At 36.1% G+C, this 27,455-nt stretch overlaps 2 protein-coding genes across 4 annotated transcripts in view; one reads left to right on the top strand and one right to left on the bottom strand.

The window, feature by feature from the left end:
* Nucleotides 1-10,161, bottom strand: part of SOX6 (SRY-box transcription factor 6) — a 693,831-nt gene extending 683,670 nt beyond the window's left edge. For all 3 annotated transcript variants that reach the window (XM_078433264.2, XM_078433262.2, XM_060606110.3), the window contains exons 1-2: nucleotides 10,081-10,161; nucleotides 8,328-8,462 (exon numbers count right to left, since the gene is read on the bottom strand). The gene's annotated coding sequence lies outside the window, so the exon portion shown is untranslated. The remainder of the gene's footprint in view (nucleotides 1-8,327; nucleotides 8,463-10,080) is intronic.
* A 118-nt stretch (nucleotides 10,162-10,279) lies between these two features.
* On the top strand, nucleotides 10,280-22,515 carry CD1H11orf58 (chromosome D1 C11orf58 homolog). The gene is made up of 5 exons (XM_060606131.3): nucleotides 10,280-10,501; nucleotides 15,305-15,388; nucleotides 18,336-18,396; nucleotides 19,995-20,104; nucleotides 21,477-22,515. The coding sequence occupies exons 1-5, from the start codon at nucleotides 10,439-10,441 to the stop codon at nucleotides 21,705-21,707; spliced, it is 549 nt and encodes a 182-aa protein (XP_060462114.1). The 5' UTR covers nucleotides 10,280-10,438; the 3' UTR covers nucleotides 21,708-22,515.
* The last annotated feature ends 4,940 nt before the right edge of the window (nucleotides 22,516-27,455 follow it).

Raw genomic sequence — 27,455 nt, 5'->3', positions numbered from 1 at the left:
TCAGTTTTCTATAATTTAACTTTTATCCCTACAGAGTTGTAAAATAGCCTACTCAATCAAAGATGATCTAAAGTGTGCACTCATTTAGGATCAGATAAACCCTTCAGGGTCCCTAGACATTCAGCATTCTCTTGAAAGGAAACTCGGTAATCACTTTTGTCCATGCCCAAGTATGACAAATTTTCCAAATATATTTTTCTAATCAGTAAACTAAATTAAAACTGTTACAATTAAAATATAAATTCCTTTAAGGCATAAAGAATAGAGTCTCTTTCTTACTTATGCCCTGGAAATGTTTAGTAAAGTGTTCTGTACTTAATATGTATACAATCAAAGTATATCACAAAATATTTGAGGTAATACTTTAAGCTTTAGAAACTTCAGATCAGTTAGTTTAAATGATGGCGCATTAATAAATTATAAAAACATCATGAAATACTGACACACAAAATAGGAAAAAGTGTAAGAAATTGTGAGTAATTTATAGGTATGCAATATAAAATCACAATTGCAAACACAAATTCCATAAAAAGAACAAGCTGTCAAACCAAACATGTCCAATTCTTGAGTTTTTCCATGAGTAACTTTCAAAGTTGAGAAAATCTCAAGGGAAAAAAATCTTAAAACTGAGAAAATTCCATCTACTAAATTTCCCTCTCAACTAAGAAATGATTGCCATGATCTATAATTTTCTAGAACTAAATCAAAATCATAGAAGCATAGTTTGATGAAGAAACTGAGACCCAAAAAAATTTGTGACTCTCCAAGTTCACACAATTACTTAGCTATTCCAAAATACTCATTAACATAGAAATCATAATTCACAGTAGTCCTACATTACATAAAACTAAATCATAAACACAAAAGTATTTTAAGAATTACTAGAGGGGCACCTGGGTGGCTCAGTCAGTTAAGCGTCCGACTTCAACCCAGGTCATGATCTCACAGTCCGTGAGTTTGAGCCCCGCGTTGGGCTCTGTGCTGACAGCTCAAAGCCTGGAGCCTGCTTCGGATTCTGTGTCTCCCTCTCTCTCTGACCCTCCCCCGTTCATGCTCTGTCTCTCTCTGTCTCAAAAATAAAATTAAAAAAAAAAAAAAACATTAAAAAAAAAAGAATTACTAGACACAGTAATCAATGAATGAACTACTAGACACAAGCACATTGAGGAAATCCTTCATTTTGTAGGTTATCTATTGCCTTGAAAGAAAAGAATTCTCTCTTGGAACTAAGCATCCCAAATTTGGAAGAAATGATTATTCTCAAGTTTTCACTCAATAAACATCATGTATACCATGTGAATTAACTTTATGTGTAGCAATATCACACAGAAATTAAAAGTATAAATACTAGACCTAGACCAGGTATCAGCTCCACTAATTTCAGATGTGTGATCTTGAGCAAGTTACTTAACTTTTGTATAATCAATTTCCTTGAGCAAGTTAATCTATATACACCTCAATTTCCTCATCTGTAAAATGATAAAATAGTAGGACACACCTGCATGAAGATCATATAAATTAACATATATAAAACAAGGAAGAAACTGGGCCCAAAGTAAGCATCACCATCATGATTGCCAAATCAATGGTTCTAAAAATGTGGTTTGGGGACACCTGGGTGATTCAGTCAGTTGAGCATCCATCTCTTGATTTCGGCTCAGGTCATGATCCCAGGGGTCATGGGATGGCACCTCACATCTGACTCCATGCTGACCATGGAGCCTACTTAAGATTCTCATTCTCTCTCTCTCTCTCTCTCTCTCTCTCTCTCTCTCCCCCTCCCCCTCTCCCTCTGTCTCTTCTGCCCCTCTTCCCCACTCACGCACTCTCTCTCTAAAACAAAAATAATAATAATAAATTTTAAAAATAAACAAAAATGTTTGCAGACCAACAGTAGCACTGGAAACTTGTTACAAATGTAAGTTTTCTCACCTATCACAGTCCTACTGAATTAGAAGCTCTGGGGTAGAACCCAATAATACAGACTCACAAAAAGTCTTCCAGGTGGTTCCATTGCACACAAAAGTTTGAGAACCACTGATGTGAATCAGTAAGATTTTTATCCCTTTCTCTCTGGACTTATATAGCCTTTAGTATATATAACCATTAGTATACTTGATACTTTACACACTTCATCTTTTGTCACAAAATTACTCAAAGATTTGGTTTCAAAACTGAAAGCAACTTTACATCCAGTAGGATAGTTACAGCCAAAAAGACAGATGACAGGTGTTGGCCAGAGTATGGAGAAATTGGCCTCTTCATACATAGCTATTGAGAGCATAAAATGGTGCATCCACTTTGGAGAACAGTCTGACGATTACTCAAAAAGTTAACCATAATCACATGACCACAGCATATATCCATGAGAACTGAAAACATGTTTCCATAGAAACTTATACATAAATGTTCAGAGCAGCATTGTTCATAATAGCCAAAATGTGGAAACCCAAACGTCCATGAAGTGGTGAATGCATAAACAAAATGTGGTATAGCCATACAATAGAATCTTATTCAACCATAAAAAGGAGTAACATATTGATATGTGCTATATAACATGAATGAATCTTGAAAACATCATGATATGAAAGAAAGCAGTCACAAAAGACCATGTGTTTGGGCACCTGGGTGGCTCAGCAGTTGAACATCCAACTTCAGCTCAGGTTATGATCTCATAGTTTATAAGTTTGAGCTTTAGGGTCTCACTGCTATCAGTGCAGAACCAGCTTCAGATCCTCTGTACCTCTCTCTCTTTGCCCCTCCCACCACTCACACACTCTCTGTCTCTCAAAAATGAATAAACATTAAAAAAAAAAAAAAAGGCCATGTGTTGAATGATCCTATTTACATGAAATGGCTAGAATAAGCAACTCTATAAAAGCAGAAAGTAGATTAGTAGTTGCCCAGGGCTGGGTCAGTGGAAGGAAAAATAGAGTGACTGCTGATGGATACAGGGTTTCTTTTTGGGGTGATAAAAATGCTATAAAATTGCATTTTGGTGGTAATGATTGTACAACTCTGAGACTATATTAAGAAACATCTGGGGTGTCTGGCTGACTCAGTAAAGCATGACTCTTGATCTCAGCATATAAGCCCCATGCTGGACATGGAGCCTACTTTAAAAAACAAAACAAACAAACAAACAAAAAAAAACCACACATTTAATTGGGTTCTTTAAATAGGTGAATTATGTGGTTTGTGGATTATATTTCAATAAAGCTGTTACTTAAAAAGCCTAAAGGCATATGCCAAAATATTATTGATAGAAATATACATAATATAAAAACTGATGTAATAACAATAATCTGCACCTAAACCCTAAATGATACTATCCTGGAATTAAGGGAGGGATGAACAGGGCAAAAGGAGAGATGCTAAATCGTTCACACATATAGGGAGTCATAAGACAATGAGATATTATTGTTTTACTCTTGACTAGAGTAAAAACTAAAATATAACAATTAATAGTATTAAATACAATAGTACTAAATAGTATTAAAAACAAAATGTATATCCCCCAAATTACTAGAAAAAATAAATTAAAAGGAATTACACCTAATTGTTCTTACCTCGTTACAATTAACTGTGACTACTTCATCACTATGACACTATGAGTGATCTTTATTTCTTCTTTATACTTTCTTTTCCACATTTTTACAATGGATTTATCTTTGTGTGAGTCTGCTTATCTTTGTGACTCTTTTTTTAAATCCAATTTATTCATTTATGGTTAATCTTTTAATAGGTTAATATAATCAGACAATTTAAAATTTAAAAGATACAAAAAGTATGGTGAAAAGTCTCCCTGCCACCATTACACCTCAGCTCCCCAGCCACCAGCACTCCAAACATGGAGTCTACAAATACTATCCATTTCTTGGGTATCTTTGTGGAAATATTTTATGCATATATATTGACTCTTTTCTGCCTTTTTAATACAAATGCAGTAAAACATACACTGTTTTCCACTTTGCTTTTTTTATCCCACAATATATCTTGGAGATTATCTCTTATCAGTACTTACAAAGTTTCCTTTTTTTTTCCACTGTTTTGTTTTTTATTTATTTTTATTTTTTTCATCATAAGTGTACTCTTTTTTTTTTAATTTTTTAAAATGTTTTTATTTATTTCGAAGGAGAGAGCGAGACAGAGCATGAGCGGGGGAGGAGCAGAAGAGAGGGAGACACAGAATCCGAAATAGGCTCCAGGCTCTGACCTGTCAGCACAGAGCCAGGTGTGGGGCTCAAACTCACAAACTGCGAGATCATGACCTGAGCTGAAGCCAGATGCTCAACCGGCTGAGCCACCCAGGCGCCCCGATGAGTGTACTCTTTAATCCCCATCAACTATTTCACCCATCCTCCCACCCACCTCTCCTCTGATAACCATCAGTTTGTTCTCTATAGTTAAGAGTCTGTTTCTTAAGGTTTGTCTCTTGGTTTTTTTCTTTCCTCGCTAATTTTATGTCTTAAGTTCCACATATGAGTGACATCATATAGTTATTGTTCTCTCTCTGGTTGACTTGTTTAACTTAGCATTATACTCTCCAGCTCTATCCATGTTATTGCAAATGGTAAGATTTCATTCTTTTTTATGGCTGAATAACATTCTATTGTATGCATAAATACACCATATCTTCTTTATCCATCATCAATCAATGGACATTTGGGGTTGTTTCCATAGTTTAGCTATTGTAAATAATGCTACAATAAACATAGGGGTGCATATATATCTTTAATTTAGTGTAGCATTTTGGATTTTTTGGGTAAATTCCCAGTTGTGTATTACTGGGATCTTAGGGTAGTTCTATTTTTAATTTTTGAGAGTTTCCTCTCCTTTTCATAGTTACATGGTGATCTACTCTATGGATTTACCATAATTTATTTAGCTAGTCTCATACTGACAGATTACTTTTATATTTGGCAAGAACAACAAAGTAATTTGAGAATAAGCTAGAATATTCTCAAATTTTCTCCAAAACAAAAAACAAATAAAAAAAGTGGGTATCACCATTAATTTAAAGTCACAAATTCTCTTTGATAACAACTATTGGAACATTGCTGCTTTTTGTATATAAAGGTCTTATGACCATGGGGCGCCTGGGTAGCTCAGTCGGTTAAGCATCTGACTTCAGCTCAGGTAATGATCTCAAAGTTCATGGGTTCTAGCCCCACAGCGGGCTCTGTGCTGACAGCTCAGAGCCTGGAGCCTGCTTTGGATTCCTTGTCTCTCTTTCTCTGCCCCTCCCCATCTCTCTCTCTCTCTCAGAAATAAACATTTAAAAAAATAAAAAAAATTTAAAAAGATGACCAAATTAGAGATACATATCAACAATTTTATGGAAGCAATTTTATAAGCAAATACATTTGCATTTGCTGTTTCATTCTCTATTTTTTAAGTTTCTAGGTATGTGTAAAATAATCAAGCCAATATTTATGTCAATTCAAATTATAGTAGCAATGTGGTAAATGTACATGTCCCATGAACAGAATGGGAATTCATCTCATCATCAACAACCATCATCAATCACAAATATTTATTTTTTTATAACTTGTCTTCAGTATTCTACATTAGGCTCTATGGTTCCCTCCATTTATATGATGCCTTTCTTTTTATTAATTAATTAATTTATTAATTTAAGAGAGAGAGAGAGCACGTGTGCGAATGAGGCAGGGGGCAAAGGGAGAAGAAGAGAGAATTTTAAGCAGGCTCCACACCCAGCACAGAGCCAGACAAAGGGCTCAATCTCAAGACCATGAGGTCGTGACTTAAGCCAAAATCAAGAGTCAGATGCTCAACCAACTGGGCCATCCAGGTGCCCTTATATGCCTTTAAAATCAGCTTTAAGATAAGTTTCCTCTCTGAGTCTCCCAATTGAACAATGCATTCTTCAAGTATTTTTCCTTTGGCTTCAATGATACTTAACTCTCCCTGTCCCACATCTATCTTTTAATCTTTTAATCTCAGGCTCTTCCTAATTATACCCTTAAATGTTCTCCCCACCCCCCCCACCCCCTTTTCCAAGGACCTCTTTTCTACATGATCACTGAGTGAGCTCAGTCACTCTCCTAGTCTACCCACCATCTCTAGATTGGTGATTTCCAAATTTATGACTTCTCCTAACTTTGAAGCCCATATTTCTAACTGCCTACTAGACAATTCCAGTTGGTATCCCACTAATACCTTAAATTTAACATGTCTAAAATTAAAAAAACTCATCTTACCACATAAACCTGCTCCTCTCTGACCACATCCATTCATATACTAATACAACAAAAATTTGAGTCATGGTTTATACACAAATCATGATGTGAAGCTTAGATTCTACTCAAAAGGTTCTTAGATAGTATATAATAGTCAGCAAGACTTATATCTTTGTTCATAGCTCTATTATAGCACATATACTTTTATTCTAACTAGCGATGGCAGACTAACAACATAAATAAAAGGTAGAACCAGAAAATGAGATGGAGGGGCACCCAGGTGGCTCAGTCCATTAAGCCTCAGACTCTTGGTTTTGATTCAGGTTGTAATCTCATGGTTGTAGGACTGAGCCATCCATGCTGATAGTGCGGAGCCTGCTTGAGATTCTCTCTCCCTCGCTCTCTACCCATCCCCTGCTCTCTCTCTCTCTCAAAAAAAAATTAACTTTAAAAATTTTAAGAAAAATAAATGTAAAAAAAGAAAAAAAATAAGACGGAGTGGATGATTGAAGTCCGAATATAGACCCTCAATTATAGGCAACTTTTAACAACTTTACCAACTTAATTCTGTACAAAATGGCACTTTCTGAGCAGGAGAGTCTCTACATTCCATTTTCAGATGATGAGCCTGGTTATGGTGTGTAAAATGGATTTAACTGGGAACTATTAGAGCATGGGAAAAGGTTACTATAAATCAATGAAACAGAGGATTTGAACCTGAACACACATAGTGAGAGATTCAAACTCAAGGCTTTGATCAGCCTGGATTTAATTAGCCTATAGAGTTTTGTTGAGAATATGATACTTCTGTGCTTATCAGATTTCAGTTTCATAGAACACTAACCACTCCAGAATACATGCCCCACCCTTCTTCCACAGTGTTTTAGGGTCTGGCTCAAAAACTTTCAGGGAAGAATTTCCCCATTTCCCTCAGCTAAAATGAACTGCTTCTATAGCATTAAAAAAAAATTCTTTTTTTCATTTTACAGAGCGAGTGAGCAGAGGAGAGGGACAGAAAGAGAGGGAGAGAGAGAATCCCAAACAGACTCCATATGCTGAGCCACACGCATGGCTGGATCCCATGACCCTACAATCATGACTGAGGTGAAATCAAGAGTCAGACACTTGACTGACTGAGCCACCCAGGCACCACCTATAGCATTTTGTCTGTGACTTACTGGTGCCACTTAATCATTCCTCCCCGACCAAGCTGTAAACTCCTTGAGGTAAGGGATTATACATTATTTACTCTGGGTTTCTTCAAATTTAGCACAATGCCTGACACATACTAAGCACACTATGTAAATGTTGATTTATACTGGCACAGTGCAAAGTGCATGGGTTTTTGGAGTTAGACAGACTTAAGGACTAAATCCTCCATTAGCCATCCACTCATTAGCTAACTATCTGATCATGGGCAAACACTTAACTTTCCTTAAGTTTCATCCTTTATAAAATAAAAATCCTTGGAAATTGTTGTGAAGCTTTGAGAAGCACCTAACAACATGTAAGATGCATAACGGATACTCAATAAATAGTAGTTATAACAATGGCTGCAGGAATTTTTTTTAGTCTCAGATAACACAGTAGCAAGTTTTTTGTACAGAACATATTTATCAGAACTTTTATGTATTCTTTAGGTTTGTTAACCATGTTCAGTTATGACTGCTTTGGGTTGAGGGAATATTAATGTACACACTCAACATTTATGAATGCCAACTACATGCTAAAGCATTGGGTATATAAAAAATGAAAAAGGCATGGTCAGGAAAGTATTTTAAAGTGCTATTAGTAACAGGGCATCCATCCTCTCCTTGTCTCCACTACCCAATAAAGAACATTTCTAGGTTTCTAGGACTTATATGAGGTACTAGTCTGTTACATTATATAACTTCATACTTCCTGTATTAATTCAAAAAAACTTATTAACTACTCTTTGGCATGCGCTGTAACAGAAGATACAGAAACAAAAAATTAAGATGGAACAGTCACAATCCTGAAGAACGTATTTCAGAGTTATACCTGGGACAGAGTATCTTCTTGTCTTTACAAAATAAGGAGTAAGGTTATTGCTGAGTTTTTGTGCCATATATGAATTCTATTACACTAATATTTCATCCTTACCCATATAGCCTTCTGTATACGAAACAGTAAAATCTGATAAAATGATCCAGTCTTTTTTATTTCCTATGTTACTCTTTGGCTTGTGATCTTGATTTATGACAACTTGAAGATTTAGTCATCCAGGTGCCAACAATTCTGGTGAAGAAATAAAAGACAGGTTGCTAGCTCATTAAACTCTTCTGGACTTTCCCCAATTTAAGTTAGAAGTATTTAGTAACTACTAGCCTTATTGATAGTCCTTTTTTACTTCTGAATTCTTTTAGCAGTTCCAAAATACCTATTCGGCCTCCCCATTTGTTTATTTATAAAGCTAAGTTATAAACTGTATGTGTTTTTAGTCTGTCAAACCCTTTGGATGTAAACTGTAGTCCATCCTAGAAAATTCTGTAAATTAACTGTAATTTCATTGTAAGTATATTCACAAAATCTTTGTAGAATCAGTTAATATATATATTTTAACTCATAGTAAACAACAAATAACTACTTCGCCAAAATACTTTTTCTACTCATGGGTTTACTCTTCCCCTCCTTGATTTATGTTTTATTACCACAGATCTAATTGATTAAGGTGCCCTTGCTTGGTTATAAAATATGACTGAGGGTTTTTTTCACATAACCCTAATTAGCATTGTTATTTCTTTGCTTCCAAAATAAAGGAGCAAAATTTGGATATATGACTGCATAAATTAACTCTCTTCCACTGGTCACAGTTCTGTAAATGGTACAGGGATCATATGAAATCTAGAAAGGTAAAACCATTTCTACACAGGCAGTCAAGCTAGAGTAATTGCTAAATTCAGAAGCTAATTGGCAGTTTCACAGGCTGCTCTCATCACCAAAATGCACACTAGAGCTATACTATCATATGATTTACTGATTTTTGCTTAAAAAAAAAAAAAAATATTGTTCAAGGTCAGAAAGCTTCAGAGTAAGTAAGGACAAGGATCCTGACAGAATGTTAGGGTTGAAGGTAGCCAGATTCAGGCCTGGTCAAACATTCAGATACCTTAATACTGCATGAATGAATCTTCAGTATCTGAATAAAATCTTTAGATACAGCACTTTCTGAGTAGACTAGTGGCCGCTGGGGTGGCAGGGGGCCGACCTTTTGGGATCTTGGAACTAGACAGAGGTGATAGTTGCACAACACTGCGAATGTACCAAATGCCACTTAATTGTACACCTTAAAGTGGTTAATTTTGTTGTGAATTTCACCTCAACGCACCAAAAAAGCTTTTTTAAGGAACATAAAAGATACAGGGCTTTCCGGCTGAGACGGACTCCACTTGGTGAAGGCCTCAAAGGTACAATGCCTAATTACCAGCAGGGAGGGTCACTTCACACAGAGATGTGTGCACAGCTTACAGAATTCCCTCAGGTGGACCCAAGTTTCAATAATAGCCAATTAACCAGCACCACACTGAACTCATTTCAGGGAGAATGAGATAGCGGCAAAAATATTCATCAGAATCTTCTAGAAAGCCGCACCGCCGATCACCTAGAAATCCCTTAAGAGCAATAGAGAACGCCAGGATGGAAACAGTAGAAGCCATTTTTTTTTAAGGGTTTCGTTGCGGGTGGAGGGTATCCGTGAGGATTCAATAATCTCCAAACATTACATTTAAACTTCGGTGCTTAACTATGACAGACGCTCTGTCAGTAGGGCAGCATCTCATAGTGAAAACCCTCTTTCTGTGGCGACGAAGCCGCTAAGGCTCTTTCTGTGGCAACGAAGCTTTAAACGAACGCTCACCGCCATACCCATCCGCGGGAAAGCTCCCTCCACCAGCCCATGAAGGCGGAGCTTCAGAGGGCACTCCCGCCACACAGCGCGATCTGCGCCGCTGAGCTTCCTGGGAATTGTAGTTTTAGTTGCCCCATCCATCCCGTACGTTCTAGTCGGTATGGATTGAGCCGGAAAACTACAACTGCCAGAGTGCTCCGTAGTGGCGAGTAGCCGCGGCGGTGACGACTGTGGCGGAGAAGGCCTGGAGGGGCTCTGCGTTCTGGAGTGGCGCTGCTTGGGCCCGTGGCAGGTTGCAGGCTGCTGGTGCTGGGGCTGAAGAGAACGGCGAGTGGGTTCGGCGTTGCCCGTCGGGGTCTCCGCAACGATGAGTGCTGCCAGGGAGTCCCATCCGCACGGGGTGAAGCGTTCAGCCTCCCCAGACGACGATGTAAATAACAATGGCGGAGTGGATGAGGGTTGAGGCCTACTAAAGGCTGGGGTAGGCCGGGAAGGGTGGATTAAGCAAGAGGAAGCGTCTGAGGTGGCCCGAAGGGGGAGGGCCGAGGGGGAGGAACCAGAAGAATGACTGGGAAATGTCTCCCTTCCTTAATTGAGTGTCGGAAGGTTTAAGAGGTCTACACCCTAAGAGCCAGAGACCTGCGTAGGAAGGGGGTTCGAGAAAGGAAGTCCTAAGAGGGTCGAGTAGCTTATTTGGGGGCTGATGAAGCTTCTTTGTCGGGCCTTTCTAGTTAGGATAGGGATGGCAGGATCCTCCCTGTTTGAGGTTTAAAATACTCCTGTGACAATGTCAAGATGTGGTGCACGTTTGGACAGATTTTCCGGCCGTTATTACTTTTGCAATGTACTATAAAGAGTAAACGGAAAACAGTATTGAACCGAATATTGTACCAGGGGAGTAATTTCGTACTGACGCATGGTGGCGAGGTCTAAGATGTTAAGACCTAGAAGCCCATTTTGATTTCAGCCACCTTTCTCCCCCACCCCCCAACCCAAAGCTTGTCAGCTTAAATAGCAAACCATTCCTTAAAGTAATCCATTAAATATTTACTGCTATGCCAGATGTTGGGAATTCAAAAATGAAGGACGGTGCTTGTCCCTAAGTCTTTTTGTATATTTGTCCTGGCTCTTAGCGCAGTGTCATGGAGACTGCAGTAAACGGAAAACTAGGTCCTTCATACAATGAATAAACGCCTTGGGAACGTTGATTGAGAAATTTTGGGGCGCGGGGGGCATCGAAATGCCATTTTTAAGGATGATAAAAGGACGACATCTAGTTTTCTTTCAGTTATTGTTTAAAGCACTATTAATTTCTGAACATGTAGAGTTCTTTATTTCTATAGTGCAGTTCAGTGCCTTTCATAATACCTTCCTTGGTGAACCATTAAAAAGCTCATTAAAGACTACTGTTGTATATAAGTTGTAGCAAATGAGACGATGTTAAGACCCACCCCACTTTGGATGGGTGGTGGTTGGTGTTAAGACTAGAATACCAAGGTCCTTAAATTAAATTTAGCTCTGCAGAAAGATTAGTAATCAGTAAAGATTTGGGGGTGAATAATTACATAATGAGAGATTTTTTTCATGTGCCATGTTCTTACCTGCTTCTGGCTTTAGATCTTGTTAATATGGCAATCCAGTACTTGTCAGGCATTTGTCTAAAGGCATTTGAGTAACCTGGGTGCCATTTTAAAAGCTATTACAGTGTTTTCCTCGTGGTATTTAACTGTGGCACCTGTTTTGCTAGACTCAGAAACAAACAATCTTTTAGCTTAACAGAAAACTCTTGATTTAGGTAATTTAACAAAGTTAAAGGGATTAAGTAATTAACTAACAGCTTCTGTCTGATGGGATCAGTTTAAACTAGATGACCTTTAAGATCTTTTCCAATTTTATAAGCATTGTCAGTTGAAGGAGATGGTTATAGTTGCAATTCAGGATTAGGCCCTGCAACTTTAACAGACTCTAAAAATGATTATGTTGCTAATTTTATGTTAAAGTACAATAGAGTAACTTGTCTTTTGATAGTGATTTTTTTTTTAAGTCCGTTTCTTTCAGGTGAGTATTTTACTGGTAATTGGGAGTTATCTTTAAGTACTTCTTTTAAAAATATTTTAAATGCTGTATACAGAATTTTAAAAATATACTTTTGAAATACATACCTAAATTGTAGAAAATCAATTATAATTAAAGTTGTAGTTGGTCATCAATTTCTAATGAGCATCCATTGCATGTAAAAGATAAAGTTTTTTTTTTTGCCTACTGACCTCACATATTAAATGGGGGTAACACATTTTGAGAGATATTAAAAGTAGGTATTAAACATGGAATCCAGCTCTAGGAAAATGCTGACAGTGTTAGAAGTAAATTCTAAGAGTTACTAGCATATGTATTCAGGAGGAGGTAAATTGACTGTAATTCTATAGTAAAAGGTTTTAAGGGTAAAGAATTTAAAAATGGTCTCATTGGTTTGAAGAAATGAAAGCTATGTAGGAAGTAGGAGGAGAGGGGAAGTTAATTGTGGTAACTCATGGAGACCCTCTAAGAATCTATCAGGCACCCATGAGCTTTTGAGAATGCAGCATTTGGGCAAGGTACTTGGTGTTGTATGCTAATGTCTTTGAAAGGAAGAACCAGGACTTGATTGGAAAAAACATTAGGATCAGATATTGTAAAGGATAGGATTACTTATGTAAAGACATTGAAGATACTTGCTCTTTTAATAGAAATGGTTCAGAAAAGTTTTGGCTTTTAGACAGTTTTGTTTTTACCTTGATTCCATAACTTTTATAACTGTAGTTCATAAAGTACTTCCACATATTCTGTCCCATTTGATCATGTACAATATGATGTGGAAAGAGCAAAAAACTTAAGGCAAGAGGATCAGAGTAAGCAACTTAAGTTTTTAAGTCCCTTTGCCTCAGTGTTCTTATTTATTAAATGGATTCTTGAGAGAATGGAAGTGAACAGTCGTTTGTAAGTTGTAAAACACTATGCAGTTCTTGGGTTTTGTTATTAAGATAGTCTTTTAAAGAAGTTTCTTAATGTAGATAAGGAATGAAAACTAAGAAATTAAATGCCAGGTCCAGGCTCACAGAGAGCAAGTGATGTAGTGAGAATCAGAACTTAAGTTTCACTAGTACTTTGCCTTTTATTTCTTAACTATGTTCAGCCAGAAATAGTTAAGAACTAACTGGCTTATAAAAAGATATGAGTTGTCAGATAGAAAGTAGAGCTCTGCAAGTTAGGTAGCCAAAATCATGAAAGCATATAAGCTCCCAACCAAAAGGAATTTAAAGGACCATCAGTGAGTGTCCATTGTTGTACAAATACTTTAACTCTCATATCCTCAGAGAAATGGTCACCATCATTTCTTTTATATTCTGTAAATCTGCTACAGATAATTCCCAGAAGAATAAAGACAGCAAAAAAAATTTTATTGAAAATTTTAATATGAATGTAAACATAGCAAACCCAAATTTCTGTTAAACAGTTTCCTGATTTTCGTGACATATTTACCCAAAATGATTAGCAGCCTCTGAATACAGCTAACTGCTTGTCAGTTGTGTGTAAAACTGGAACATATAATTTCAGATTTTAAATTTCTAATAGATTTTAGTTTTATTATTGTTTGCAGTTCTAGCATTTGCATCATCAAAATACAATACGTGAAGAATTTAAACCTTTGTGCTCATGATTTTGTGTTGAAAACGGGGGTTGTCATCTTTGCTCCATATTTTTAAACATTTTCATTTTTAGATTATAAACTCAATTACAAAGTTGAATCCAATGAATGTTTTCATTTCCACATTTCTTCCAGTCACCTTTGTATACATATCTGCCTTCAGCACTGTCCAGTTTCAAATGCTATCAAGTAAATTTTGGTTATAAATACCATAAGAGATGAAACAGGCATACATATTTTTAGAAAAACAGGATAGTTCAGGCTCTTATTGCACAGTATTGCAAGATGAAGTCCTCCCTGCTGAATGACTCTTTAGATAAGAGTGCCATGTTTTTTTGTCTTTTTTTCTTTCTTTCCTTTTTTTCCTTTGTCTCTTGTTGATTCCTGGGTTGGAGAAAAGTCTTCTAGTGCTTCATCATCCAAAAATTCATAGTCTAAGAGTTTTGCATATACAGTTAATTTTGCCATTGTTAGTTTAGGGTACACTACCTACCATTTTGCATTCATTTTATTCATCTAATAATTGTGAAATGACTGCTGTCAGTTTTCACTTTTTACCCAGTTGCCATTAGGAGTAGAAGTGAAAAATTTTGGACTCTCAACTCTGTCCATGACAGCTAGAAGCACACAACAGAGGAGTGATATCTTGAAAGATGATGCAGTACTTTGGACAACATGAGAAAACTCTTCTACCATTTTTCTATTTTCTTATTTTAGTCATTTTTAGCATAGTTGGCAATAACTAATGAATCATAATGAAATATTTCCTACCTTTGTTTCAAAATGTAGGGAAAAATATGATCACTAGGATTCCGTAATTCTTAGATTTGTAAAAGGGCTCAACTGACCATTTGATAATTATAGGGTAGAATGAGTTTTACTGTTTTTTAAAATAAGTTTTCTGTTCTTCAGAAGACCTTTAGGAAAGAATTGATAAGTCTTAACATATCAATCCTCACAGATAACTAGAACTGCACAAAATAGAAATTGAAAACCTAAAATTGGGTCCATTAGATTCTGATGTTACACTGTTCTTAGAATATCACTAAAGCCCAACTAACAACTGTGGCAGCCTCTGGGTTCAAAATCCTGGGTACTCTAGGGCCCTGCAAGGCTTTAAGGTAGTAGGTCTCACAGTGTGGTTCCCATGTCAACATCAACAGCATCATCTTCACTTAGGAATTTGTTAGAAATGAAATCCTTGAGCCCCACCCCACACTTACTAGATCTAAAATTCCTGGGTTATAGCGTAGTAGTTTGGGTTTTAATACAACCCTCCAGGTGATTCTGATAAATGCAGACTTCTGAGAATTCAGAGCTCTGGCTGCAAAAGAACTAAAGGATTCTGCCTTGAGGTAACAGAAAAGGAGTATATTTAAGTTTGAATATGATGTATGTGCTTAACTTCCTAAACAAAAACAGTGAGCCCTGTTTATAGTTAAAAATGACAGGGAGGGGGGAAAAAAAAACTCATTGGGAGTTATGGGTAAACTTTAAATATTTAAGTATTTATTGTGCAAAAAGTTAATTGGCAAATTTCTTTTGCAGCTTGGATCTAGCAATTGGGAAGCAGCAGACTTAGGTAATGAGGAAAGAAAACAAAAGTTCTTGAGACTTATGGGTGCAGGAAAGGTAAGCATCAAACAGTATGTATTTTTTAAAGTCTTTTCTGTGAAAGTAATGCCCTTATTTTGTCTGTTGAGTGACCCAGACAATATATTTGGATCTCATTTTCTTGGTCTGCTTTATTACTTTTGGCTTTGGGAAACACAGCTGACCTAACCAAGCACTTAAAATGTATACTATTTCTGAACCACTTATAGGATTCTCAGTGCCACGGGGCAGTAAGGCTTAGAGATTGAACAGAGAAAAACTTTGGTTTGAGGAGATTGCAGTGGAACAAAGTTTATGATTGGCTATCTATTAGCCTAATGATTTAATAGAAGGTATTTCTGGGGAGACCAAATGGTAGTCCTTTCATATTTTATAGCTCTTGCCAGCCTTTGACGTAGTAACCAAGCTTTTATCAAAAATTTAATTTTTAAAAAAATTTTTATTAATGTTTATTCATTTATTTTGAGAGAGAGAGTGCAAGCAGGGGAGGAGTAGAGAGGAGAGAGAGAATCCCAAACAGACTCTGCATTGTCAGCTCAGAACCTGATGTGGAGCCTGATGTGGAGCTCTATCTCATGAACTAAGATCATGACCTGAACTGAAATCAAGAGTCAAGACGCGCAACTGAGTGAACCACCAGGTGCCCCCAAAACTTAATTTTTAGAATTTTCAGTATATTTTGAAATCCCTTTCAGTTTCATTATCACAGTAGGAAATACAAGCCATGGGTGCCAGGAAAACATTAGTGGAGAAAATACCCTCTTGTTCCTAGCAATAATTTTTACATGCAAATACAGGTATCTCTAGGTATTTATTTTGTATAAGCAAGTAAATTTATTTTCCTAACATTGTCCCAAAAATCTTTGTGCAAACCAAATGTGGATAAAATAAGAAAACTTTTCTCTTTTAAGCTTGTCAACAGGGCGCCTGGGTGGCTCAGTCGGTTAAGTTCGTCAAAACTAAATTCTGCGCTTTGTCTTTATTCATACAGGGATTCATTCATATATTTTACCAACAATTTTTTTTAATCCCCTCATTGTTGATGGACGCTTGGGGTTTTCCACTCTTTGGCTCTTATGAATGGTACTGCTGTGGACCTTTGTCTACAGGTCTGTGTGTGGACACACATTTTTATCTTACTCGTTAACCAACAATTATTGGCTGTCTACTCTGTGCCAGGTACTGTATACTAGGTCTTGGATCACATAGATCATTAACACGTGTTTGGAGCCTTCATGTAGAGGAAACCAGATAATGTAGAATTATAATTGCTGTGAAAGAACTATGCGCATAGTGCTGTGAATCAGCAGACAAGGGTAGCCAACTGCCTCAATGGTACAAGAAAGCATTCCAGAAATAGAATTGGTAAAACGAAGAGGAGTTAGCCAGACTAGAACAATGGGGTTCAGGGTAGGGAGACATCATGCAACACAGTAAGACCTAAATAAGGATTCATTTGTATAATATCTCATTAATTCAGATTTCCCAACAATTTTGTAATTTATTGGGCTGCCTGGGTGGCTCAGTTGGTAAAGCATCCAACTCTTGATTTTGGCTTAGGTCGTGATCTCACGGTTCATGAGCTCAAACTCCACATTGGGCTCTGTGCTGATGGTGCAGAACCTTCTTTAGATGCTGTCTCCCTCTCTGTGCCCCTCCCCCACTCACATGTATGCTCCCTCCTCAAAAATAAACATTAAAAATTTTTTAATCTGTAATTTATCCTAGAAAGTAGTGTGAAGTTACTCTTGATTCACACAAATAAAATATTTGCTAAGAGTATGTAAAGTAATAATTTAGGGGGCATACTCAACCTAGTAGAATGAAAACTCTTTAAGTATTTAGGAAGAATCCCCTAACATAAAGTGTATGAAATTTAGCTACCAGTAGTCAAATATATCTCATTAAAATTGGGGTTGGGGGGGGGGAGAACAAATCAAACAATTAAGAAGAAGAAATTTGGCTACTAGTAATTCATTTCTTTAGCATATGTTAAATTCTTCCTAGAAAGGGCAAGATTGTAGCTTTGATCTTTTATATAGACTGTTTAGATTTATTCTGTTTTGTGGCCACCGAGTATATTTATATTCCTAAGCCTAGCCAGCTACCATGAGTATTTTACTGGTCAGAGGGAGAACCAACTGAAAGTATAAATAGACCAGTGCACTGCTGTCCTCATCCTCAAATAACTTGATGCATTATATATTTTCAAATCTTGTTAATGGGGTGTCTTCTGCAATCTAAAGAAGCAGTATATTGAGTCATTGATCTATATGAACTATAAAGAGTGGGTTGTAACTGGTAATTGAGAGTAATTATGTAGCCTGATAATTAGTAATGTTGAATCAGGATTTATTTTTATGTTTTATAGAATTAGATTATTTTAAATTCTGTTCTTTTTGACAGTTTAAGATAGGGTATTTATTGTAGTCAAATAATAGCTGGATATTTGATTGTGATATAGTGATTATTTTTATTTTGTATACTTTTTGTTTATTATAAGTCTGTCAGTTACTTCATTTTTATCTAGCTAAATAATTTCATCTGTTTTCTCCCTGTGAGATGTGCCTGAGGATCAGAAAGAGGAGGTGGGAGAGTTAAAGCAACGCATTAATTGGCCTTTTAGGAACGAAAATGTTTATATCGACTCAATTTTTTAGTTTTCTATCCTATTTGAAATTCCAGCATGATCTCAACATACTCTCTACTTCCTTTCTCTGCTCTGTGTATTTGTTTTAATGACACAAGCTTCTAACGTACTATATATTTGCTTATTGATTTCATTTCCCTTCCTTATCTCTACCTTTGCTAGAATGTAAGTTCTATAAAGCTATGGATCTCAATTTGGTTCTTTTTCTTTGCTGTATCCCAGAAGCCTGGAACAGTGTTGGGCACATAGTAGACACTCATTAATTATTTTAAATTAGTGGTCTCAAATTCTAGTATATTTTCTACTTTCTTACAGAAAGAACATACTGGACGTCTTGTTATAGGCGATCACAAATCAACATCTCACTTCCGAACAGGTAAGAAAGTAAAATATAATTTAAGAGGTAATGCTATATTTGGAATATGAAATATTTGTATGTATTTCAGGATATTCTGACTTGTATAATTGTATTCGTGGTTAAAATATTAGAATTGGAAATGTATATGTAAACGTGTATATCATGTAATAATTAGCATATACTTTAGTTTTTAAATATTTGAGAGTATATATCAATGATATTCTAACTAAGAAACTTTTTTCTGTCTTCATTTTTACTGATTTATAACATTTTAATTATAGTGAGGTTTTATGACTCATAATGCCAATTACGGTATGTATTGAATTTATGTATTTTATTTTATAAATTATTTAACGTATGGTGTTCTAGTTGGTATATTAAACTGGTTTTGAACTTATTCACTAAGTTTTATTTTGAAATCCTTAAAGAATATAAACTTGTTGCAAAGCCTGAAGAAATTAACTTTTAATTTTAGATAAAAAACCTTTCAAGTAAAAGCCGAAAATGAAGAGTTTGGATTTGAATTCAGGCTGCTATCAAATGAAATTTTCTCCTACTTAAAATTGACCCTAATCTTGGACATTATTAATAACAGGGCATAATGATCTGGATCATATTTAACAAATCTTCTAGTTAAATTATTTAAATTCACCTTATACTGACCTAGAATATGTAGCACATTTTTGAAAATTAATAGGTGTTTCATTTTTCTAATGTTAAACAATTATTTTAAATTGATTTGCATTGGTAGAAAAGGCAAAAAGAATCCCTGAGCTTGGCAGAATGGAAAACTATTTAACTGCTGCATTTATTCTTTAAAACTGTAGAATTTATGAATAAAAATAATGCAGACACTACCATTTATGATTAAAGTGAAATTTCTCATTTACAAATTAAAATGGCATACTCACAAAGCTTTGATGGCATTAGTAATGCTCTAGTTCTTGAGTAGTAAGTTCATAGTTTAGTATACTGCTTCATAATTTACATAAGCCACAGTATATATAAAAATAATGCATCAAAGGGTATGTAATAACAGAATTTTAAAGGAATTTATGTTGCTTCAGTAAACTGATATGTAAGAAAGTAGAGCCATTACAGTGTCATTTTACTTATCCATTCTCTGAACAGAGTTGCCTGCCTTTTCATTGTTTCTGTTCAAAGACAGAAGCTTTTGTTTGTTGGTGGTTTTTTGAATGTGGGAGAAAACTCTAACTTTCAAGAGAACGGTTATTTATTAGACTATAAATAAACTATAAAACATCTAAGGCCCAAAGTTGTTAGTAATTAGTATTTACAGTATCTGAACTTCAGTTTTGAGACTGTGGGTCTGGGTTTAAGTTCTCACATAAAAAAATATAAGTTCTTCATCTTTTATAAACACTTGTAGTTTAGAGGGTTGGTTACTAAAGAAGTAATCATAAATCTTTCAATTATTTTATGCCTGTTAGGTAACTACGTATGGTATAGAGAAACCTATCCACAAAATTCATTATAAAATTAGTCACAGAGAAATCAGCCCTGAATATAATAGCATCTGTAATATGGGTTTTTTGTGTAATCAAATGTTTTTATTAATTTGACTGAAACATAACCAAAGTACACTGGACATGCAGGGGAAGAAGACAAGAAAATTAATGAAGAACTGGAGTCTCAATATCAGCAAAGTATGGACAGTAAATTATCAGGAAGATATCGACGACATTGTGGACTTGGCTTCAGTGAGGTAGTAATTAACATTTTCTTTAAATGGGAAGATAATTTCTAAATTGATATCTTTATATCTGTTAGGTTACTCTAGCAATTAAAAATCCTATGTAGAGGGGTGCCTGGGTGGCTCAGACGGTTGAGCATCTGACTTCAGCTCAGGTCATGATCTCACAGTTCGTGGGTTCGAGCCCCGCGTCAGGCTCTGTGCTGACTGCTCGGAGCCTGGAGCCTGCCTCTGATTCTGTGTCTCCCTCTCTCTTTGCCCCTCCCCTGCTCACGCTCTGTCTCTCTCTGTCTCTCGAAAATAAGTAAGTGTAAAAAAATTTTTGGAAAAAAAAAAAAGAATCCTATGTAGAAAGCTTTCTTTATACAGTTACTTAATTTTCTGTATGCCCAAACAGGTCTTTGTAGATAATGGGAAGAGATACTTTTGTGAGTTTTACAGATGTTTTCTGATAGAAGCTTACTGTAAATTCTACTTAGATACATCAGGGCATATCTTTAATAAGCATGAACAACATACAGGTTAGGGGAAGTATTTCCTGTAAATACTAGTTTAGGAGATTCTTTCTCTTTTTTTTTTTTTTTTTTTCAATGTTTATTCATTTTTGAGAGAGAGACACACAGTGTAAGAATATGAAGCAGGCTCCAGGCTCTGAGCTTTCAGCACAGAGCCCAACGCAGGGCTTAAACCCACAAGCCGTGAGATCATGACCGGAGTCAAAGTTGGACACTTAACCAACTGAGCCACCCACGTGCCCCTCTTTCTCTATTTTCCATGATCCTTATTCATAATATAACTACCGGTTAACTACTCCAAAGTAATATCATACATAAAACATTGATAACTTTTCCACATTTCCATGAGTCAGTGGTTAACTTGCCTTATTTACTTCAAAAAATATATATTGTTTCAGGAAGATATAGTAGCTTTCAAACTAGAGGAAGGGGAGCAGGTGAGTGGTCTTCAGAGCTGTTTCTTTTTTTCTCTTTTTTTTTTTTTTTTTTGAGAGAGAGCAGGAATCCTTGCCCAAGCAGGTTCCGTGCCCAATGGAGAGCCCAATGCGGGGTTTGATCTCCCGACTCTGAGATGATGACCTGAGCCAAAATCAATAGTTGGACATTTAACTGACTGAGCCACTCAGGCCCTCCGTTCAAAGCTGTTTCTTAGAACAAAATCCTAGTTAAGTCCTAATATGTAAAACATGACAATGCTGAAGTCCTCAGGTCTTCGCTTGGCAGCTCTTGATCATAATAGCAGTCTTAAAACTTGATTTTAATGGCTAGGGAGTGAGCTGTTTTAAGACTGTGACAAAAATTAGGGTCTTTCTCAGTTTTTTGTCCTGGGTAATCATATTTAAGAAGAGCCTTTTGGTTGATGTTTATAGGTAGAAGATCATGATGGAGAAGGTGATGTGGCTGGAGATGATGATGATGATGATGATTCACCTGATCCTGAAAGTCCAGATGACTCTGAAAGTGATTCAGAGTCAGAGAAAGAAGAATCTGCTGAAGAACTCCAAGCTACTGAGCACCCTGATGAAGTGGAGGATCCCAAAAACAAAAAAGATGCAAAAAGCAACTATAAAATGATGTTTGTTAAATCCAGTGGTTCATAACTCCCAAACACTTAGTCTTTGTATTAAAAGTAAGCCTTATTGTTATAATGCACAGTGGAGGACTGCTTATAGAGCACAGACCTTTGTATTATAATTTTTAAAAAGGCCCTTTTAAATAATTACAAAGAGTGTTTGCTTTCAAATGCCATGGATTACACTTTTATGGGCATGACTATTAACCATTTTTGTAAAGAGTAAGAGTTGTATAAAATAAGAAATAAATACAATACTCAATTTCTTTTCATATTAGCATCATCAAACCTCTAATCTCACCTTTTTACCCCTTCAGATAGTTACGGGGGAGACACTTTTGTGGTAGCTGTTTCATCTTTTTTGTTCCTTCATATTTTTCTCTTATAAGAAGTTTATCTGATACTGTAATGTGTTCATGAAAAATATTCAGTTATCATACTTTGTTATAGTAGAACTATTCATCATGGATATTTCTGCTGCCAATAACAGTCTAAATTGTTTGCAAAAGATTAGGTACTTAGTTTACTCTTCCTGATTCAGCTCTACTCTTTTGGACCAAAGCAACATGAGAGCAAATACTTTCACACTGGTTAAGATGGAGTTGCAACTATCATACATTTTGGAATGCTATGATCCCAAGCAGTCTTTATATAATTTGAATTACATTGTATGTTAGATTTTTGATAAATTTGGCCAATTTTTACAGAAGAAATTATTTCTCTGATTATTTGGTCCTGTTTAGGAATATGTAAAACTGGATTTTTTTTTTATGGTAATATGTGACCAAAGTTAATTTTCTTCCTAAGCCCTCAATAAAGAAAAGCAGTTTCCCATATTTGGTTTGTGATACCTTTATCCTCATTATCTAAAAATGAGGAATAGGCTTATTGAAGAACCTGAAACAAATTCTCTTCATTTTATCCCAATACTATTACCTCGATTATCAAATTACTGGAAAGTAGTATTGCTTTCTGATTTTATTGCTGCTTCTGTGGGAGTAAGAGTAGAAACCTCTGACTGGTGTTATGTGGTTGATCTGTATAGCAGACTGACAAACTGCATTATGGGCTAGTCAATGATCTTTGAATAATTGGGTCCAAATGTTTCTAAGTAACATGTTCAAAGGCTTGAGTAAAATCTGTTTGGTGAATTTTTATATATCTAAATATTTAAGTATGTGTTGGATGTGCTGGATTAAAAAAAAATTCCTATGTCACTTTGAAATTTAAAATATTAGGAGTGTAAGCAACTAGAACAGGTGATAACTGGTTTATATAATCTGTTCATACATCAGATCCCCAACATTTGGCTTTTGATTTTACTTAGTTCTTATATTGTTTTATAATAGGTGCTACCCTGCAGAGTGAAATATCAAGTCAGTGGGTAGTGGAGAGGATATATGGCATTTAATAGATACTTGGTTTGAATACATTTCGCTTTATTCAAATTTCAATTGGCCACAGATTTTTTAAGTTTGAGTGCAAGAGCAAGAGTGAGCGTGTGAATGGGGGAGGGGCAGAAAGAGGGAGAGAGAATCCCAAGCAGGTTCCACACTATGAGCACAAAGCCTGATGCAGGACTCGAACTCAGGACCTGAGCCAAATCAAGAGTCGAATGCTTAACCAACTAAACCACCCAGGCGTCCCTGCCACAGATTTTCAAATATCTAGTTTCTAGGGTTGCTTATTACAACTAAAGTAGTAAATGAAGGCTGACATGTTTAAGAATGGAAAAGGGAGAAATCAGGATTACGTTTTAAAAAGTATTTTCATCAACTTACTGTTTAAATATACTGGGTTAAGTCGTGATTCTTAATATGTAAACAGAAGAACCTTCTTCTAAAATAACTACACTGGAAGACCTTGTCCAAGTAGGGAAGTTCTTATTCCAATTCATATATTATTGCACATTTACATAATTCAGGGTTGGAATAAATTTAGGACACCATATGGCCTAGTGTCCCTGCAGCATGTTAAACATCGTGGCTATCTTTTAAGCATGAACATCAGGGTTGTGTTTTTTTCTCCCCTGAATTTAATAAATTCGGGGGGGGGGGGGGGACATTAAAGGAAGACAGATGCCATGCCATCTTGATATTCCTACTAAAGTATCAGGTGGGAAAATAACATTATTTTTATCCAATGAAAGACTATTCAAAAGTTTAATGACAAATTGCCCTGTCATAACTTCTTACCTGAAATACACTTCTGAGTGTTTACCTATTACGCCAATGACTTAGTCTTTTTATTGAAATGTTTTTCAGGAACACAATTTCCAATTTTGTGTGTATTAATAGGTAAAAAATCCTCAAATCCGTAATTTTTAAACCTGGAAGAAAGGAAGTTACAGAAGAGAGTCTGAAGTGATTGTTTTTCTGATGAAACAATAGTTTGAGAACAGAAAGGTCACGTTCTTCGAGTAAATCTTGAAATATTTTCAACTACCTGGTTAAACTTGAATGACCACTTCTTACAGAGCTTTGGTTCCATTACTTTGTCTCCACAACAACCATATCCTGGATGTTTCCAATATTTATAAACAACTTTACCTCTGAAGTCACTAATTTAGAAATTACCTCTGATCATGATAGTTCTGTTCCTTTACACTTGTTCAAATTAGGTCATTGTCATTCATAAGCTCTGTCTAGATTTTTAATTGGTCTATCAATTCAATATCGTTGTTAAGAGTATCCTAAATGATCTCCAGTCATACCTTCCTGGAAAATCCTATCCCTAGATCTATCCAGCCCTCTATGGATTATTTCTGGAGAAGAACAACTGTACAAACCAGTATTACTAAAGCGTTAGTGGCATCAACGCTGCATGTTATCAATACTGTTTAGTCAACTCTTCTCCCATTTTCTTAATGATTGTTTAAAACCTTTATTCATAAACTTGTGACCCTCTCTTTTCTCCTTCATTCTTAACATGTCCTTCCTTGCCTTCTAGCTTACATAAGAAATAGATTTTATCAGGCAAAAATTCCTGGAAGTTTCGCCTTCTAAGTTCACAACCATGGAAAAGGTCCACTCCTTTAGGTCACAGCCTAGCTCTACCACCATAGTGAATATGCTGAGTGACCTTGGGCATAACTAGACCTCTCTGGATCTCCTTTCCCTGTCTGTTAAATGAGGATAGCAATAGCAACTACCTTCCATGTTACTGTGAGAATCTGATAAAACACATTAAATGCTTTTTCACACTGGGAGGTATTCAGTGCTCAATAAATACTAGCTATAGTTAATTCTTTGCATCTTCTTGTGAACCTAATACTTTTAATTTTCCTTGAGTCTTCAATCTCTCAGTCTATTGTCCCGTTTTTGTCAATATCTGTACCCCCCCCAGTATTACATATCTTAAAAATAATTGTTCCTAGATGATACTTAGGCTTTTGTGATCCTATCTCATGCCTTCCACATCCAATTTTAATAACTTGCTTCTTTTACTGTCTTCCTGCCATTCTATCCCTCCTCAATTCATTTCAGTGTGGTTTCTACCCAACCTTGGCACGATTTCTTTGAAAACTACTTTCATCAAATCAATAATTCTCATTTTCCTAAAATGTATTTTTCAGTTAATTCCTTTCTTGACCTGTTAGCAGTATTTGGCATTGTTAACTAGCAGTCTTCAGATGAATATCCACTTCTGGGGTACATGAAGGGGTTCAACAGAATCACTTTTTATACATCCACATGTTCCTGTTCCTAAATTGACCTCCCTGAAATCTACCTCTCCTTTCACGGTAGACTTTCCAGTAGAGGAAAGAAAGGACATACCTCTCCACCATTCCAAACCTCACAGTGTTTAATCTTCCTAGTGGGTAGTCTTTCAAGGCTCCAAACAAAGGGACAATTTGAAATATTGTTGATACTGAAGTCTGAATGGAAGTCAGGTAGTTTCCAGTTCTATGCCTTCAATAAAATTAGTAGAGCGTTAAAGTGAATTGTCAGCTGATATACTAGAAATGCATTTTGATGAAAGATCACATGATGTTTGACCTAGATTCCAAGAGTTCAGAGGATTGAGTTTCTAAAAGTTTCTAAAACCTATTACTGATTCTTCATATGAGCGGGGTTTCTCAGTGCTTTCATCTATAAAAATAGAAAATGGAAATTTTCTCCTTTAGGAATTCCCAATTATGTGCATGTTGCATCTCCTATCTCCACGTCATTTTTCTTTATTTTTAATCCCTGTTTTGTATTCTCCCTTATTGTGAGTGGAGCACTGTATATTCATTCTATCATTCCAATTTTATATTCATCTTTGTGAATTGTAATTTTTTCCTGAGTTCTGTCAGTTCACATTTCATTCTTTGTTGTTTCATCATATCCTCTTGTATTTCTGATGTCTGCTCTTATTTTATAGAGATAAGGTTATCATGAAATCTTTGATCATAATTCTCAACTACTTTGAGGCAATTTTTTTTTTTTTTTTGGTGCTCTTCATCTATTGTCTATTTTTCTTGATCTTTTCCTCTCTATTGTAATATCCTCATACAATGCCTGTGCTCATTCCTTTTTATTGTTTTATCAACTGCAAATATTTACTGACCACCTACTATGTGTCAGGCATTGTTCTAGCCACTGGGAGTACAGTGGTGAACAAAATCAGTCCCCACTTTAATGAGGCTTACATTCTGGTGGAGGGGTGACACAATAAACATATCAAATGGGATAAATATTTTTAAAAAAACAGGATAAAGGGATGTAGTGAAAGTAATTGAATAAGCTAGGGGCCACAAAGAGTTGTGGGATGAGTTCAAAGACAGCAGTAAGGAATAAGATCATCAGGCCATGGTATGAACTTTGGATTTTATCTGAGAAGATATTGGAGAGAGTTTTTGATTAGAGTGACATGATCTAATGTAGCTTAAGCAGCTGTGTTTGAAAGAAATACTATAGTCAAATGTTAAAATTGAGAACACATTATGAAATCACTGCAGTATTCTAGGTGTGCACAGGAACTTAGACTAGGGTGGTAATGGTGGAAGTAATGAGAAATCAATTTTGGGTATATTTTGAAAGTAGAGTCATCAGTATTTGTCAGAAGACTGGATATAGCATGTGAGAGGGGTCAAGAATGATTTCCTGGAAGAATGGAATTTGTTTACCTACATGAGGAAAACTGATGACTCATTTTTAAATTAAGTTCTTCCCAGGTATTTGTAGGATTTTCATATGGACAAGGGGACAAGCTAGCAGATTTTTTTTTCCATGATCCAGAGTTATATGTATGTGAACCCTTCTAGCCCTGCCAGTGAAGATCATATACTACAGGAGGGAGTTCTTCTCTTTCCTGCCACTCTAACAGACTGCTCCTGCAAATAGCCTTGCCTTGGAGAAGACACTAGCTAGGTTTCTAGGATCCTTCAGAAGCAAACATTCTCCTGTATTCCCATTCGATATTCACTACTTTTTCAACTCTTTCACCCATTTGAGAATTACAAGTTTCAGATGTCTCCTAGGTTTGTTGAAGCTGGAGTTTGCAGTTCCATTTCTCATTCTCCTTATTGCTTTTGGGTGATTTCCAAAAGAAGAAGAAATGACCCCAAACTGGAAGTCATTAACTTATCACACTCAAATTATTGCTTCAACCCCTCTCCCCCTAGTTTGATTTCGGGACTTCAGCTCCCTACCCCACTCTCAGAAATTACTTCTGGCACAGGATAAATCAGAGGAACACCTGTATGCTGCCCACAAGGTATGCCCCCAACAGATACCCAACAATGCCTTCCCTGTTCTTTCCATCTCCCCAAACTGTTGCTCACTGCCCTCAA

Source organism: Panthera onca, chromosome D1 (assembly GCF_046562875.1).
Source record: "Panthera onca isolate mPanOnc1 chromosome D1, mPanOnc1 haplotype 2, whole genome shotgun sequence".
NCBI classification, from domain to species: domain Eukaryota; kingdom Metazoa; phylum Chordata; class Mammalia; order Carnivora; family Felidae; genus Panthera; species Panthera onca.
This window is presented reverse-complemented; position numbering and strand designations above follow the sequence as displayed.

Coding starts and splice junctions, on each gene's coding strand:
- CD1H11orf58 (XM_060606131.3), top strand. CDS start 10,439: ATGAGTGCTGCCAGGGAGTCCCATCCGCACGGGGTGAAGCGTTCAGCC. Junction 10,502..15,304: donor CAGCCTCCCCAGACGACGAT/GTAAATAACAAT, acceptor TTTCTTTTGCAG/CTTGGATCTAGCAATTGGGA. Junction 18,397..19,994: donor AACATCTCACTTCCGAACAG/GTAAGAAAGTAA, acceptor CTGGACATGCAG/GGGAAGAAGACAAGAAAATT.